Below are 18,548 nucleotides of genomic sequence, written 5' to 3'. Positions count from 1 at the left end.
TTAACACAGCACACCAACATCCCTGTTCCCTGAAGACAAGCTGTGCTCACTTAAAACTATTTGGTGATGAAAATGTATGAACTGACCTCTGCTTGACTGTGGAATGTCCTGCGAGAAATGTTACAAACACTTAGGTTTTAAAGAATAATAATAATAATAATGATAAATTTGTGATGTCTCTATGATCAAAATGTCTCCATAATCCCTGATTCCAATCAGCAGAATAAATAGTTTTCACTAATAAATAGTTTGTGTTTCTGGGAATACATGGAAGTCTGAGATTGATTTGGGATGACTTGAGCAAATAAAACTATGCTGTAATGAGCAATATTCCCTGATGTGTCTACACTTTCTGTTTAGTGAAATCTGTGAAGAGCTACGGGTCAAAGACAATGAATGAACAAGAATTTAAAACACGCAAGATAAATTATAGACACCCATCCTGCTTTTTCCATGTTTGGTGTATCTAAGTTAGATTTTGTTTAATAGACCAAAACAATGTAGTGGGAAATAGTTTAGAGAAAGTCTTTTTTTTTTTTTGTCAAATAAAAATCACATGACATGCATTTGTATTCCACCCCATTTATGCTGAAACTCCAAATAAAACCCTGTGCAAAAAGTTTCCTTCATATGTCACCTGTTTAGACTGTACACAGCATCTCAAGCTGCTTCTCAATAATTCAATTATGGGTGCCAGAAATCTTGTCCACAGAGAAAAAGCTATTGTTGAAATTAAGCAAAGAAGTCTTGTTTAAAGTTTGCCACAAACCAGGAAGGGATCAAGGGAAACATGTGGAAGAAGAAGCTCTGACCAAAACAAAACTAGAGAACAAAAATACAAAGTATTGACTAATTTCTACTTTGATATGTTTTTCGTTGTACTTTACAACCACGTGTCCCTTTGTTTTTGAAAGTATCTTAAGAGTAAAACTGTGGCAAAAATGTTATATTGAAACCCATTTTAAATGGGTAGTAAGCCTAAATAAAAGAAAAATGAAGAACTCAGAAAAGTAGGCAAATATTTAAACAAATGGAACAAAATCTGATTTACAGTTTGCTCATACGATATAAAAACACCAGCAGCATTCCACATCAGCTTCCAAGCAGTGACTCCTAAGAGAAAAAAAAAAATCCTGCAGCTTACCCAAGACCAGAACTGGGTGGAGCTCCCATGAACCTGGGTTAATTGTTTCACATCACAACCGGCACCTCTGATTCAGACCTGGCATGCCAGGAAATACTCACAGCGCGCAAACCCCGCCCCACAAACTCTCCATGCTCCACAGAAACCACAAGAGAGTGCAGTGATTTTCTTTTTCTCCACGCTATTTGACTAAGCTGTCAATCCGGTGGTCAGCTAGAAGTTGTATTTACGTCAGTGGTAATAAACTCTGAGGTCTCTCTGCGAGCGTCGAGATTACTGCTGCCACAGCGTTGACCTTCTGGTTGGAAATGTCTGATCTGCCAAAAGAAGCAAACGACTCCAGTTGCCTATTTTCAACAATTTGTAAAAAGATTAGAAACAAAGAATTGCCTTTTTTCTCTCTCTGTCTCTCTCTTTGAGGCGTGACAAATAGCAGCAGAATAAAAACACAACTTTATGTTGTTTTAAGCTAAAAGACAATAAAACTTCTAGTCCGTTCAGTTCTGTGACCATCATTCCCAGATCTTTCACTGGGTAATAACAAAATCCTCCCAGTGCACGCAGGACTGTTAATCACCAGGCATCCCTCGTCTACTGCTTTTTCAAGGCCTGTTTGACTTTAAGTAAACATGTGCAGGAAATGTATTCAGTGGCTCTAAACATTTATATGAGGGCCTTGTGGTTCAAACAGTTTCATGGTCAGCAAATATTTCAAGAAGGTGCTTAGAGTGCCATTTGTTAAGCACACTATAATAGGTTATGACAATGCATTGCACGCTAGCGCGGCTGTATCATTGAGCTCTTAGTTTCCATACCCACTATCGCTCTCGCTGACAGACGGCGTAAGATAATGCTGGATCCCCATCTGATGAAAACAAATGTCTGTACGATGTAATACAGGGGCTGACGTTTCGTAAGCTCTACTGAGTGACCTATTTCTGTGTTCGGCGCATCCACCGATACAGGTATGAGTGGAAAGAATGAGAAACCAGTGCTAGAACAAAAAAAGAAAGGAAAAAAAAACAGCAATCTAAAATATGACCTATCCCAAAGCGTTCAGTGAGTTCATGCAGGCATTAAGGGAAATCGTTTTTTTCCCCCTAAGCCAATAAGTAAGCTCTCATCTCTTCTTTCCAATATGTCTAAAATTAACTACAAGACATATCTTCTGTTAATCTGGCCTCATTGCTGTTAAGTGCTGCTTACTCTGCACAATAAACTAGCCATAATCTATTGTTTTGTTTGCCCCTCACTTGGTTTTCTGTTCCGTTGCAAATTACAATGTGAACAGTCAATAACATCCACAGATGTGCCCTTTATTGATGCCTTTGTTCACAACTGAGAAGCGTGCACTATAATAACTTACATCACTAAAGCCCAACACAGCAAGCTCAAGATTAGCTCTGCTAATGGTGGGGAAAACTGTTTGTCCACCATCTTTGGCAGCCATGCTAACTAGCGTCGCCACCGATGTGTGTAGCGCAGTAAAGAGCAAGGGGGAGGGTGAGAGCAGCACGTACGCAAGAATGACTGACATCGCTAAGACCCTCCCCTTGACTCTGACTGGTTGTTTCTGACAGAGAGCAGTCTATTCCTGCAGATGGCGGTTGGACTGCAATGAGGAGCGAGAGGAGCTTAATTTTTTTTTTTTACACATTATCTGCCTCATATTTTAACAAATATGTAAAAAACATTTTTATAAAAGTTACCTGTTGTCGCATTAACCCAGGTAAATATGCAAAAAGCTATTTTCAATTTACACAGAGGTAATTGGAAAAAAGACACAAACGTTAAACTACACAGTTTCCTTTCCTAAAGTAAACCCACAATGGAAATCGGTTTACATTTTGTCACTTTACCTGCACAGCTTCAACATCAGTCACATTCCCTGATGAAACAAGTAAAAGCTCCACCCAGGATGCTTCTACCATGAACATGCAGTTATTTTTGAAACACCTTTAGCTTTTGCACATTGGTCACATGTGTAAATGTGCGAAGACGTCCTGATTACATCTTCTCCCATATCTTTTCTATGTTTTCCACATGGCTTTTGACAGTCTCCAAATGGGATTCCTTTTTGCTCTTTTTTCCAACAATGGCTTCCTCTTTGCCACTCCTCCATAAAGGCCAGCGCCCATATTCTCAAAGATTCTCAGAATCCTCTCAGAGAGAGCTTAAATATTCCTGCCAAAGAATCCCAATTTAACAGTGATTCAGTCAGGTGCCAGGAGCAACTTTACGTGAAGACTTGACAGAAACTCAGTGAGGACGTCTGGTTGGCCATGTCGCTAAGTTTGACTGATTGATACATGAAAGCAAGAAATAAAAAAAACAAATACCTAAAGCAGGAAATTGGAAGAAATGCACCAGTCATACAGCCTATACTGGATTCAGAAAAGTGTCATGATTATTGAACTATGCAAAATTAAAATAAATTGCTACACGGCATCAACATGTTTGATCACACCTTGTTTACACCATGATAAATAATAAAGAGTTTGTTAACAACCTTCATCTTCCCAAGGTCAAATTCTCATAATAGAACTGGAGAATTTCTAAGATTTTTCCTAAAATAACATCACCAGAAGCTCGGATTCTTTGAGAATACAGGAACAGATTTGTAGAAAATGACTAACAGTTCCATCAGAGATTCTCTTGCCTGAGCAATGGACATCTGCAGCTCCTCCAGAGTTACCAAGGCCTGTTCAGTTTAGCTCTTTATGTTGCCCAACCTGTCAGTTTAGCTGGACAGTCATGTTTTGGTAAAGTTCAGCCCATTTTGAATTGAACTGTGGCCCATGTTATGTTCTTGGGATATTGTTTAAGAATCTAATGCCGCTTACCTAATCTTACATGACATACATTTCCCAACAAGTCTCTGGGAAATATATGCTTTCAAAATTAATTAAAAAATAATAATTTCCCTTCCAGTTTACAGTTATACCATATTGAGTATTGATCTAATATACAATCTCAATAAAACACTCATTTGCAAAATGACGTTATGCGTAAAAGAGCAACGGAGATGAATGCTTTTGCAAAGCGTTGTAGTTCTCACCCTCAGAATTTACTTATTTTTGATCAATTTAAGCATTAACTGGCTCCATCAGTGATGGATAGAGGCAGAGCACTTAATGTGAGATTTCTGCTACGACTGCTGTTCTGCTTCACCAAATCATCACAAGCTGAGGGAAAAAAAAAAAAAAAAAAGAAAAAAAATTAACCTCAGGCTTTATATGAACATGTACGCCAGGACTTCATTTCCTCTGCACATCTTGCTGCACTCATCAGTTTTATATAGAACACACTAGTCCCAAGTCAACATCAGTAAAAATGAAACGGTGCATGATAATGATGTTCCCTGACCTCTTTTAGACCGTCAGTATAATCCATGGTGCTGCTGTCTTACCTCCCGTCATGTTTCGCAGCTGAATTTAACTTAGCAACGCGAAAAGCGCACATGTAAAATCCAATCATAAATATAAGGTCTCAAGTCAATGCAGCTGTGGGATACGTAGGAGATAACATGTCTTGCTTCATTCCACAGATAAAAAATAATAAAGCAAACTGCAGAACCTTCCAAAGTGCGTTTTTATGGGTTTTACTGGAAAAAAATTTTTTTTTCATTGCTTGTTTTTCTCTCCGGCATCTCGAGCGCGTTCGGAAAGAGAACATCTGCAAACTCTCACCCCTTCGACTCTATATTGAAATGTTGCTTGGGAAATAATTCATAGTCTCATTGCTGAACTCCCAAATGCCCAATGAAAGAAAACAACACGATAAATCTCACATTTCACCGACTGCTCTCTCAACTGTTTCTGTACAGCATGGTTAGTCCAACCAAAGTCCGAGAACACAGAAATGTTGTCTAATTATTCTATATTCTTTAACTCTGTCATTATGGAACAATATACATCATGCAGTAGACATAATTCATGCAATGGCCGTTTGAATCCATCATTTGAAAACTGCTGTCTTATTGAGAAAGAGAAACTGAACTTCCTGCACCACAAAACTGGATAAGTTCTGTATTAACTAGGTTAAGTGCAACACACACCTGCATCCCACAGTTTGAATCAAAAGTGCAAGAAGATGTCGACACTCTGGAGGAAACTCTAAACGTCTCCACGGCCCAGTAACCCCAAAACTATGTCATACATTGTAGGTTATGCTGCAATATGTTTTGGTCTTATAGTAGGTTTTGGTCTCATGGGTGAAATGGAGCTAAAACTCCTTCAACTAAGAACGCCTAAACGTTTGTATTGCCCTTTTGAATGTATATATTTTTTTATTGCAATATATTTAAACAGACTTAAAAGCAGCTGAGTTACTTTATTGTCCCACAGGTGAAATTCGAGGAATACTTCACAAACGTGAAGCTTTGAGATCTTTGGGAAGTTAAGCTTTCTTATGAGCTCTGATAGCCTATTGGAGCCCTGAACCATAGCTTAGCCAATGTCTTGAACCAGCTCAGTTTAAGGCTGCAACTAATCATTATTTTAGTACTCAATTATTTGATTGATTATTTTGATGATTAATCAATTAATCAGATAAAAAGAAAAGCATGGCACATTCTGCAGAGTTTTTGTTGACCACTTTAGTTTTTTAAACTGTATTAGAAATACTTAAAAAGAAAGCAAATAAACATCTATGAACAATTACTTTTTAAATAAAAAATAAACAAATTATTGTGTAAAATGAAATTCCTTTAGTGAATGATCACTTGCAATGTCAGTCCTTCCTCCGTCACTTAACATCACTATATGTAGGGTTCAACTGAGAGAAAATGTGATTAATAGGATATTTCTTTTACAGAATGTGAGCCAGGTGATGTTAAAACTTTTTTAATATCTTAAATGTAAATACTTCTATGCGATTTTTGATTAATTATTGCTTTGAATGTTCTTTGAGTGTTCTTTCAGCAAACAGTATTTTTGTGAGTCTGTATAATCTAGTTAACAATTAACCGATTACTAAATTAGCTGACAATAATTTCAATAATTGATTCATCACAATAACTCCGATTAATCGTTTCAGCCATCACTCAGTTAGCAGCCCCCCACCCCCATCTTTTCACCCCAACAAAACTATCAACTGAAGGTTAAGTTGAGTGGGAATTTATAATATGGGAAATATGACTCATTACCCTGGGAGGCACAGTCTTGGGGGTAGCGGTGCACTTTTTTAAATTTATCGTTTTTTTCTCCCCTCTTCAAGTTTTCTGGATTAATCTACACTGCACAGATTTTATTTAAAACAATTTCATATTTATGGAATATTTTTTTAAAAATCACCCTATTTTGGTGACTTTAAACCTCATTTTTAACTTAATGGAAGCCTTAAGATTGTTGGGGCCCAGAGGAAGGGGCTGGCTCAGGGCCCATTCAAACACTGGGTGAGTTAATCAGAACAATATTTCTGATTCATGTGGACTGATGATCCCAACTTACCGCTATGCGGGTGGAAATCTTCTGCTCGCCCTCTGATCCCTTCTGCTCCCCGTTGGCCCTGTTGTAGTCTGGAGGTTGCTGGTTCGAACCCCGGCTCCCTTTGCTCTTTCGGTTCCCGGGCCCCTGTTGGACAATGTTAAGCAGGTGCAGCGTGTTTTCGTGCTCCCGGTCGGAGCTCTCGGCCTGACCCCTCTGGTAGCGGTTTTCGCAGGTGGAGTGGTGTCTCCTGAACTGCTCAATGCGGGCGCGCAGACGCTCCACGATGGCGTTGTGCAGCTGGGGGTCCGCGGAGCCTCCTCTGGAGGTGGCCACCATCGGTCCGTTGCCGACCACCCCGCCGGGCATGGCTCCTAGCCCGACGCCCAGCATGGGCACGAAGGTCCCTGCAGCAGCACCAGCAGCAGACTGAGCGGGAGTCGCCTCTCCCATGCCCGCTGGTCCCTCACAAGTTTAGAAAAGCTGAGGTCCTCTCAGCCAGAGCAAGAAAACAATGTGTAAAGGATTTAACTAGAATTCCATGTGGAAAAACTGAAATGCTGGCCTATTTATTTTGGATATTAGTTTAAAGTGACAGTTCCCATATGAAAACACCAAACATTTAAGTAAGAAAATTCCAAAACTATTGTCCTCATGTGCCTTAAAAAAAAAAAAAAAAAAAAAAAAAGAGCAAAAAGTCCCGAAGTTACAGCATCCTACTCTTTCGGGGTAAAATGTTTTCCAAACATGTGGAGTCGTGGGGGTCACAACTGGAATGAATCTTCTCTTCCTTAACGACGCGACCTCTGCTCAGAGACAAACAGGCTGCATTCAACGCGAATCCCTCCGATGATTCAAAACCATGGCACGCACAACTTCACTCCCACCGTCCGTGCTACATTTTCAGCCCGAGAAAGCTGTGTGTGCGTGTGTGTGTGTGTGTGTGTGTGTGTGTTACACCCGTCGCAAAGCCGAAAGAGTGCGACCGTCAGAGGAGCCGAGAATATGGGAGTGAGCGGTTCGTTCCCAGAGCGAGAGAAGCAAGCACATAAAGACACCGAATCCACAAAACTTCCAAGACTCACGGCATTGTTGTTTGGAAATTAGTCCTTTCTCCCTTTGTTTCTCTCCATCCAGAGAGGAATTTGATCGCAAAGCAAGAGGGGGGGGGGGGAAACACAGGAGGTCGAAACGCGTGGAGCCGTTAGAGTAACCGATTAAGATTCGTCTCAATAGTCCATTGACAATCATTTGTCCGTGTGGTAGACCGAGGCAATACCAGAGCTACTATACACAGACCCTCATTGTATGAACATTCCTCTTCTGACATGGTGCACTCTTACGGATGAAGCCGGGTGTGAATGCACTCTAGTGGAGGATTGGAGAATTATCCTTCAAGGAAAGCACCATGGCAGAGGGGGATTAATCTCATTAATGTTCCTCAAACATGACTAATTCAGTAGCTGATGAAAAAGTTCAGCTCCATGCGAAATCGTCTTGGGTTTCTGCTGTTAACTAGACGGTGTTTTTTTTTTTTTTATTTCTGATAGATCAAAAAAAAAAAAAAAGCATATAATCATTAAGTAGACGCAAAAGGACACAAATAAAATCTAAAAAAGTGTGGCATGCTTATGCATTCAACCCTCTCTATTCTCATATCATTAAATAAAATTCAGTGCAATCAACTTTCATCAGCAGACAAAAAAAGCTAAAAAAAAAAAAAAGAAAAAAAGAGTCTCTGTGTTTTGATTTCTGCTGTGAAAACGACATTTTCTTTCAAACTTTGATGTTTCAGATGATCAAGCAACATTTTATACCAGAGGAATCGGCAAGAAAAACTAGAAAAAAAGAACAGTTATTTAATTTTTATGTGGATTGTAACTCAAACTTATTCATGAAAAATCAATTGATTTACATGTTTTATTGGATATAATTTTTAGTATATCCAAAAAACTCAAAAGAAAATGCAACTTTAGAAGCTGAAATATATAGACCTAGAGCTACTTGACAAGCAACTGGCTGGCGTTCGCAAGGCAACAAATCCAGGAGCATCATTCAGTTTATTTGGTGTGTTTGGCTGTAACCCCAAAAGCAGATTTTAGGAAGACTGTGGATATCAGTTTCTGGTATTTGGCGTTTGAACTATTAAGATACTCAAGTTATATGAGTATTTGTCTCTTACCAGTAGTTTTGTTTCGTTTCAGCTGTAGTCCTGTGAATCCTGGGGATCCCCTGTAAATGATGATTTAATTGTGAATTAACCTCCAAAAGCAAAACATGCATCAGTCTGTAAAGGTTACAAAGGGTCAAAGGTATTCTTAAGGTTTTGGGAGTTCAGTGAACCACAACCAGAGCCGTCAAGCACAAATGAAGAAAATTTGAGTTAGTGCTTAACCTTCCCATGAGTGAAGAGGCAAATCGTTTTTCAAAAACTGTAAATGAGCGTGTTTCGTAGGGATCTTAGTGAACATTGGTGGATATAAACATCATCATGAATGCCAAAGAACATCAGAAGACAGTTCTGAATTAAAGTTGCAGAGAAATATAAGGCAGGTTTATGATGAAAAGCTATACCACGGTCTTGGCATTTCACGACATGTTCATGTTGCTACACTTGTTAACGTTGTGGTTTCAGGATATCCAACTGCTGCTCAGTCAGGTCTGGTTGATCTGTCTCTCCTACCAGTAGTTTTGGGGGTTTTTTCCACTGAAAATAGGTCTCAGAAATCCTTTTTTCTTGAAAGAAAAAAGCCACTTCCATAATCACTCGGCATAACTGTCGACACATTTTTGAAGTGGGTTACCTCAGGGGAATAGTACAGCAGACACGGGGAACAATCAGCAGTGCCTGTGCAGACAGGCTAGCAACAATGTTTAACATAGATATTGTTCAGTGGCTAGATGAAGAATTATTGAATAGAAAATCGAGAAATAAAGAGTCTAACATAGCAACCTTCAAGAGAATTTTGAAATTAGATTTTGAAAGTGTGAATTTAAGTAACTTTCAGCTTCAATGCGTTTCTGACAGTTTAACACCGTTCTACGCCTCACCCCCATTTTTCAAAGACGATTTTATTTACTGTCAGCGTTAAAAAGAAGAGACATATGTATTAACGGTATGTCACCACAAGGGGCATCATACTTAAGTGGCTCTGTGCGTTCTTTTAAATTTAATTTAAAATATTTTTTGGTTCTCCTGTAAGAGCATAATAGAACTCATATGGCCAATATATTTTTATTTTTTTTATTTTAAAAGTTTGCCCATGTGAAAAAAGTTTGCAAAGTAAAAGCACTCAAAATAAAATTACTTTTTGGAGTGGCATATCAATTATATTTATTTTAAGAGCATTATTTAAAAAAAAAAAAAAAAAAAGCTTAAAAAGAGAGAGAGAGAGTTAGAAATTGTTTAACTAGTTCAGGTCAGACAAACTGGTTGATCCACAATAAAAACAACAACAATCTGTTTCTGGAAGTACTTATGAAAAATGCTCCAAATTGACAGACTTAGATAAATTTGTTAGTACTCCTGGTAAACATTTGCATACAGCCTAAAACTAGAATTTTTTTAGGATGATACAACACAGAAAAATGTAAGAAAATTCAGCATTTAATTTATAGTCATCCACAGTCGTCCTAATCTCTGCTCTTGGGGTCATGGCAGTACCCTATTCTTCAATGAATTCCTATTCTATTTTCATCAAAAGGAGTCATTTGAGGTTGTTCAATCCATTTGGCTCTTGGGCATTGGGGTTTTTATCAGGCACGTCCCACTGAGAAGTGATTCTGAGGCAGATCCAGAACAGACTGGAAGGACTATTTATCCCTTTTGGTCCTGGGAAAGTCTTCCAAGAATAAGCTGGAAATTGTGATTTTGGAGAGGAATGCCTGAGTTTTCCTCCTGCATCTGTTACACCTGCAACTGAATCCAAGGTAACAGAAGGAAATGAGTGGATGGAATCTACTTTATAATTTGATTACAGATATATGAACATGTAAGTGGTTTACAAGATTTTTTGTTTAATTGGTTTGTGAGTATGACATAACATGGAGGTCAATGTATTTTAATAATTAGGCGAGACACTTTGCTTTGGTGTCTTGCCTCAAAGCAAGCAAAGCCGGACAGTAAAGAAGGTAAAAAAAAATGTGTCAATGTTAGAAATTTGTAGCGAGAAAGACATCTTGAGAGAGAGTCTGAAAAAAAAAACTGTTATTTACAATCTACATGTCAACCAGTTGGTCAGACTAAGGTTGTGGTTTAGTGCAACATACAGTAAAGGTGGGTTGAAACAACAGGTGAATCTTAAATAAAAGTCTTGTAACAAAAAACCGAAAATGGATGCTGGGTTTCAGATGAGTAGCAAGAACGTCCGTCACCCAGTGCAGATGGGGGGCAGGAAGTAAATGCAGCCCGTTTACTTCTGTTGGTCCAGCTTCAAAATACCTAAAGTCTGTGTCGTATGGTTGTTCTAACTGTTCTAATAGTGGGAAAGATAAACAATATTTTAGAGTTTCGAAAGTAGTTTGTCATAAGGGAGTTCATTTAAAAAAATAAAAAAACTTAACGAAAAAGGCGAAAAAAAAGTGCATCAATGATAGGCTAAAAACGGGAGGTGCTGAAACTAACAATGCCAGAGTTTGTAACGCCCACTTTTTAACAGATAAATTGTATTTTTAGATATTTTATTGGACAGTTACTTAGAAAAACAAGCATTTATGTGTAAGGTAAGATTATTTTTACGTCCTAGCTTGGTAGTCCCCAGAGTGCTAATATTGTTAGCAGCTAACTCAGTGCCAAGTCCTGGACAGAAAATATGTTTATTTCATGCTAAGAAAAATAAATAAATTAAATATTGTCATATTTAATAGCTGGATACTGTGTGTATCCAGCTATACAGTCATAGTGAGATGGGGTTTTGTTAACATACAACTCTAGCATGATTTTGGGTTTACATAATCTAAATAAATTATTTACCAGGAGATCCAAGTGCATAGAAATAGAAATTTCTTTTTTTTTTAAAACAGACATAATAAAAATTTTTACAGGTCTTTTAGACCTCAGATTCTACAAAACACCTGTTCACTCAGATGAAGAAAAGACAGAATAATACTGTATTAAGATATTGTTTAATAAAATAAAAAAAAAAAAAAAAAAAAAACACCTTAGTATTGATGGTAATAATTGTGCATCTGGTGACAGACTATTTTTTGTCCTTGATTTTTTTCCCCCTTTTTTTTACTCAATGAAATAATGTGCTCAAATTAAAAGATAGACATAAAAAAACTTCAGTGAGATTTTGCTTCAAAACCGTACATTTTAAGAGGGTTTTTTTATTACATTTTTTCTGACATTACAGCAGTCAATCTTGGATTCCGGAGGAGCAGTGTGGTTTTTGTCCTGGTTATGGAACACTGGATCAGCTCTTCACCCTCAGCAAGGTGGAAGTTCGCCCATGCACCTCGATTTATCAAATAAATCGAGATTTATTGGGTTTGATTTTTTTTTGCGGAGCTCGATCATCTGTCTCATACTATATTGTCACAGTGTAGTGGCTGTTTTAAAACATGTAAAACCAATCTGCTCATTGGAATATGAATGTGGGTGCGCCTCTTTCAACAGTTGCTATTCTTAGAAGAATATATCAGTTCTGTCCAAAAAATGTGTGAGTTTATTGATATTATGATGGAAACCAAAAGAATGGTACAACCAGAGTTTAACTCCTTGATTTATTCTACTTCCACAGTTTAAGTCTACCATAATATTGGAATGACAAGGTATACTTGTGTATCCCAAATTAACTGTACCACGTTGCAATCACACTTGCATAACTTCTCAAACTCTTAAAAAAAAAAAAAAAAAGTGAAGATATACATCAATGTTAGTAGGGAATTCTTCCTCACTTGTTTTTCTTCTTTGTTTTTTTTTTTCACAATTATCAACTGCAAAACACACAATAAATTAATAAGTTAACACACAAGCAGTCTGCAAATGCTTTACAGTAGTAGCAATAACAGTGGTTTTCTTTAAAAAAAAAAGAAAAGATCATTATCAGTACAGTACGTCATCGGTCTGACAGTAGATCTGAGCATTGTTTTCAGTCTCGAACTGCCAGGCTGTCACTGAACATAACTCGGCTCAATCTACCACAACACGTACACAGCTCCCCTGCTCGCAGCGAGCATCTCCAGATAATAAATTACACCTCCACTTCACTTCAGAGACTGACAGGTAGACAAGCTCTTCTTCTTCTATCTTTTCTCCCCTCTTTGTAAATCACAGTTCATCTGGGAATGTTATCAGCCTTACCAGCCATCCCAAATGTATGAGTGGTTCTTGAAAAGCCTATTTTGGAATTCAAAGCTGAATTAAATACAATCTACAACACATGTTTGCTAAATTTAGCCTCCGTTTTGTATATAACACTTGGTTATGTGAATCAATAATAATAAAAATGATTAAAAAGATTCTGAAAAAACAAATGTAAAAAGTGTAGAAAAACATGAGCAGTAAATATTAATTGACAACACCATCCAGCACTGCACGGCCATACTTTTCTTAATAAGTGGTTCCAGCCCACAATGAAATACTGGACTTCACTTCAGGTAGAAACTGATCACTCAGTTGTTCTGAATACAATGTGGTCCTGGTCTGAACAAAATAATCAATAATCAATCTCCTCCACAGCAGGAACTACATTCTAAAATAAAATGAAAATATAAGGCAAATTAGAGAAACACAGAAGTATCCGAAATTAACTTCTCAGTTTTATACAAATATCATTACTGATGAGTCCCTGTGTTAATGTAGAGCACTTTTTTGTACCAGACAAGTGCAACAAATTTCAAACAGTCTACAAGATGCATTTAAATATGTCATTATGTTAATAATTTACATATAATTAATGTTCAGAGATGTAGTGTGGAAAATGTTAGGCTTGATGCAAATGCTGCGAATTCTTGACATATGCTACCATTCATCTATAAGTTGTGTAATGGAGCACCTCTTGCTTTATTTTTACTCCCACCTACCTACTAAGGTTTTTTGGTCAGTGCACATTTGCATGGAGCTGCATGTGAAAATACGTTAAAGGGAAAATATATTTTATAACCATAAAACCTCTAAATATTGAAAGTATGGCATTTTTTTGTCTTTGTAGCCACTTGGAACCATGAAGTGAGTACCATATATGGATGATGATGTTTCAGGAGTGACTGATGGAGAATTGTACATATGATGCAGACTGTTTTCTTGACTAACAACACATGGATGTCTGGCCGCCTAATGGCAAGCAAGAAAAAGCGACAAATGGAGCGCTTTTGCTTGAACAACCGAAACTTTAGGGAAGAGGACTTATCACAATTCATGCCGTGGCCACGAAAAACAGGCTTGAGCAGGTAGTTAACAGCCAGGCCACCAAGGCAACTATAGCTGTTGTTTGTGAGCATAAAGTTCTCCAGGCAATATAGCGGTTTCTTTTACAGTAGCTTTTACTTTTTATGTGTTCAGTCAGTGCAAGGCATCTTCTGATTTCCACATATTGGGCTAACTCAAAAGCAATATTTTACAAACGATCTCCTGTGTGTTTTTTACCTGAAATAACTAGCTTCATTTGTGACTCGAGTTTTCTCTCTGTCTGAGAAAAATGAAGGTGACGGTATTTGATTAGAGCTGCAGTCTGATTCTATATCACTATCTTAACATCCAGTTACCTCACTTTGGTGCAGTTGAACCTTCATGACTAATACACAGACTGATTATGTGGAGGAAAATGAGACTAGCATAACTACTGCATAGCCATATTCAGTTTTTTTTAAATGTGCCAACACATGGTTGAGCACATCAGAGTAACTACTTAATCAGAACCGCAACAGAAATTGCAATATCAATCTGAATCCAGTATCATAAGTTTTGACTTTTGAAATGAAGTTATTTAAATCTTTCTATAGAGAGCCCATATTTTTTAGATGTCCTCTACACTGCTCTAGGGCAAAATCTTTTGAATATGTTTCTATATGAATGTTGGCTTTATGAATTCAAATACAAGCTGGATAATTTGCTGTAGCTCTTTTTCTTTGGCATCTCAAATAGAACATTGTCTCCTTCTTGGATGGGTTTTGGCTTTTGTTTTGTTCCACTCTTTTGTACAAATTCTTGATTTTAGTCATAGACATGAATAAACCTAAACTAAGGTTTAGGTTTATTCTAAAAAAGTGAGTTAAGACTCACTTTTTCAGTGAGTCTTAACTCACTGAAAAAGCTGCAACAACAATGATATATGCCCTTCAGAACCCTACAAGTTTTTTTTTTTCCTTTCATTAGTTCTGTTCATCTGAACACTAATAACTCGATAGCAACATGGAAATAATTGGATTGCCATCCTGAGCCTGACAGCTTCTAAATCTGGTTTGGTTTCTCACCTAATTGAAACTGAGGCAACCGTCATGTGCAGTTATCATTAGGTAATCTTGACACAGGCCTTTTGCATATTTGAATGGCTATTTTTCTGTCTCCCCTTTCCTCTTGCCAGACATGCACTGCTAAGCTGAAATGATTGCCTGCAGTGAAAATAATCTCCTCCTTACTGCTACTGCAAGACTCAGCACAAATGACAGATTGAAGTGTGTGTGTGTGTGGGGGGGGGGAGAGAGTGTGTTCAAATACGAGAGCTTCTTGGCATTCCTGAGACCTGAGACTGTCACAGTATATTAATATAGTTATCGACCAGTTAGCTAGCGCTGCTGCTCAGAGTAAATTACCATCTGGATGCAACCAATATCTGCTGAGGTCTGGTGGGACAGGTTTAATCATACAATATATTCGAGCGAACCGGAGTGATGGTTGAATATGATAGTTTTATACACTCCAACAGTCTGTTTTTAAAGCTTTGGCAGCTTGCTTTTACCTGTATGTCCTGATATCCTGCATGCTAGCAGTGCACTGCAGAAGTAATTATCACAGAGAGAACAGGCATAGGATAATTATGGCTTTTTGCCCCGAAATTTAAGTCTTACACAAGTCCAACTGCTATTTATGGTAGTGATCCAAGCATAATCCTGGAGACTTAACAAGGGATTTCAGTTCTTCGATTTTTGTACGAGTCAGTGTCAGGATTTGACGCCCTTGACAGGCTCAGCTGACTGCCGTACGTCGGTCCACTCCTGCATCGTATTTTGAAGCGCCTGCGTCTTTTCTTTGTCCACTTGGACGTAGTCCACCTTCTCATCAGACGTCACAGAGGATGTGGAGGGCTGCGAAGTAAGAAGAAAGTGATAATTAGGAGTCTGTTTGGAGATTAGACAACACGGCAGTAAGAAAATAACAAACGGTGGCATGAATTTATTCTACAAATACAGGGCCCTGTAATATTATTAGTACTGCTGGAGCTCTTTCCCATTTTACAGTCACAAACCTTAAAGCAGCAGTATGTAACTTTTATTTAAAAAAATATGCTTTTTACATACTTGTTAACATGACAGTGTTAATCTGTAAATAAAAATTGAGCTTGCTTTTTTTGGAGAAGGCTTTTGGATGTGTAATCCTGTGGGACGTGCTTCGGGAAGCCCCTTCATACAGTCCCTCTATATCCAATGTCATAGTTTGGTCTGCATTGCCGGCGGTAAGTCGGGCTCATTTCCGGTGAGAGTTGGACTCAGCTAAGGTTGCCCTGTGACACCGACTCGATTCTGCTTATAACACTTATAACACCGAATGTCCAGGCCCAACCAAGGTGTTGAGGGTATGGCATCTCTGCTTTTTCCAGATTATGTGGTTCTGTTGGCTTCATCAGATCATGATCAACGGCTTTCTCTGTTCGCAGCAGAGTGCGACTCTTCAAATATGCATTCTCTAGGTCCTGCCACAAGTGGAGGACTTCAAGTATCTTGGGATCTTGCTCACAAATACGTGAAAATTTGAGCAGGAATGAATGTTTTATTTTGGTACTAGTGGGCTTTTTTTTGTAAGTAGTCGCACAGCACTGGGGCAGAGAAAAGGAGGGGACAGACATGAGGCAAAGCAACAGAGATGGGAGTGAAACTCAGGACGTAACGGGCCGTAACACGACGCATCACTGTTGAAACCCGGTGGTGGCAGCATAATTTGTTAGGTTTATTTTTTCATCAGCATGGACGGTGATGGAAAGATGAACGAAGTTAAAAAAAGAATCATCTTGGAAGAAACTAACCTAGAGAAACTAGACATAAAAGCATAACACCCTTCATGTCAACACAGTTTGAAACTCATAGTCCATTTATTTTGAAATATTGAAATACTTTTAATTTGCTCAATTACATAAAGTTCTAATAAAATAAATTGAGGCTTGTGGTTTTGATGTGAAATAATTGGAAAGGTTCACGTGTCCGAGGCGCTGCAGATCAATGGCTCACCTTTCTGTGTGGGCTGGGTGAGCCAGGCTGGAAGTCCAGTGCCAAATAGTCCACGTTCCCAGACTTCCGAGGGGCTGGGCTGCTGGTGCCACTCATGGCTGGGGAGGTAGATGCTGGATTCTGCTGTTGGGACCGGAGGGAGGTATCAATCACACACGGTGCAATGAAACAACGAAGCCCAGCGTACTCTGGCCTCCAGCTACTGGAGCTTACCATAGCCACATAATTCTCCTCGCTGTCTCCAGAGTCGGTGCTGGTGATGCTCTGCGTGGAGATTGGTCGACAGTGGTGGGAGGAGTTCATCTCATGCCTGAAACAAAAAGAAAAAAAAAAAACAGATAGTACTCTGAGTGACCTGAGGGAGAAAGGACAGGCTTTACCAGTGAGTTGGACTCACATGGGACGCGTCCAGGACATGGTGACTGGGCTCTTATACGGCAGCTCATCTATGATCCCATTGTTCTTTAAATCAAGAGGTGTTGGCTTTGCTGCAGAAAACAAAATGCAGACAGGTTTTATATAGTCAAACAGCTGTACAGACTCTGGGAAGAAAATGCTTCTAAATCTGAAATACGTACGTTTCCTGTTCGGCTTAAGGTTACGGTTGATGGGAGGTGGTGTAACGTCACTCAGACGACCGGGCCTGTGACACAAGGACGCACTGCTCGCCTTCCGGGCAGGTAACGTTGCAGAGAACCCTGGGAAATCGAAGTGATGCGGCCCAGGACTCATGGGAATGTAGACATTCTTAGGACTGTCAGCCTGGGCGGCGCTGAGTGGCGAGGAGCCGGGATTCATGGGAACGTAGTTGTCATCCGAATTACCGCTGTCCGAGCGCGTCAAGGGGGTCTGGCTCCTCTGGTGGAGGGTAGCAGAAAAAGATGAAAGGTGACGAACAGTGCCTTCCAAAAGTATTCACACACCCATGTAACTTTTTTTCACACCAGCACCACATTAGATGCATTTTATTTGGACTTTTTGTTTCAAACAAAGTGAATAAATTGGAGCTGCAGAACTTTTGTGTGTCAACCAGCGTTGAACATATAAAGACTGAAAGATCTCCTCACTCCGCTTCCCCAAATAGCACAAGCTCAGTTGATTTTCTAGGAAGTGACTGAAAAGCTCTTAAACATTCTCAATTGGACTTCAGTCTGGACTGTGACAGGACCATTTTAACTCATGAATATTCTCTGGAATGTGAATCCCCCTCTAAAGTTTTTCTGTTTTCTAATAAAAGCTCCAAGTCCTTGCTTAGGAAGAACATCCGCACAGCATGATGTAACATTTGTAACAGGACAAAATATGAAAAAAGTTCCAGTCGATCAAACACTTTAGCAAAGCACCGAAGCTTAATCTCCCAGAACATGAAAATGCACGCAAAAGGTGGTATTCAGATGAATTACTAGTCTTTTGGGGGAAAAAAACAAAAAACAAAAAAAACTCACCAGGTATGAGCTGAACCCGTCATTAACAGACTCCACAGACTGGCCTGAGTTGTTGAAGTGGAACAAACGATGGTGGTTGTTGATTTCAAAGGAAGAGCCTGTGGAGGGATGCATAGACGTATATCATTATTTACCATTGCTGTGAAACAG

The 18,548-nt window shown here is 38.9% G+C and overlaps 2 protein-coding genes across 3 annotated transcripts in view; both read right to left on the bottom strand.

The window, feature by feature from the left end:
- maml2 (mastermind like transcriptional coactivator 2) overlaps positions 1 to 8,077 on the bottom strand; it is a 53,502-nt gene extending 45,425 nt beyond the window's left edge. Inside the window, exon 1 of the mRNA XM_008426407.3 lies at positions 6,595 to 8,077. Coding sequence (XP_008424629.1) covers positions 6,595 to 7,023 — 429 coding nt within the window. The 5' untranslated portion in view covers positions 7,024 to 8,077. The remainder of the gene's footprint in view (positions 1 to 6,594) is intronic.
- Positions 8,078 to 12,280: 4,203 nt separating this feature from the next.
- gab2 (GRB2-associated binding protein 2) overlaps positions 12,281 to 18,548 on the bottom strand; it is a 46,276-nt gene continuing 40,008 nt past the window's right edge. The window contains exons 5-10 of one of the 2 annotated variants that reach the window (XM_081614396.1): positions 18,399 to 18,496; positions 17,532 to 17,811; positions 17,351 to 17,441; positions 17,167 to 17,263; positions 16,954 to 17,073; positions 12,281 to 15,816 (exon numbers count right to left, since the gene is read on the bottom strand). In XM_081614396.1, coding sequence (XP_081470522.1) covers positions 15,673 to 15,816; positions 16,954 to 17,073; positions 17,167 to 17,263; positions 17,351 to 17,441; positions 17,532 to 17,811; positions 18,399 to 18,496 — 830 coding nt within the window. In that variant the 3' untranslated portion in view covers positions 12,281 to 15,672. Of the gene's footprint in view, positions 15,817 to 16,953; positions 17,077 to 17,166; positions 17,264 to 17,350; positions 17,442 to 17,531; positions 17,812 to 18,398; positions 18,497 to 18,548 lie in introns of both variants that reach the window. The other variant, XM_008426405.3, reaches the window with a different exon arrangement.

Source organism: Poecilia reticulata, chromosome 13 (genome assembly GCF_904066995.2).
Source record: "Poecilia reticulata chromosome 13, P_reticulata-male-v2, whole genome shotgun sequence".
Classification (NCBI taxonomy): Eukaryota; Metazoa; Chordata; class Actinopteri; order Cyprinodontiformes; family Poeciliidae; genus Poecilia; species Poecilia reticulata.
Note: the sequence above shows the minus strand (reverse complement) of the source record. Positions and strands in the feature narration are given on the sequence as shown.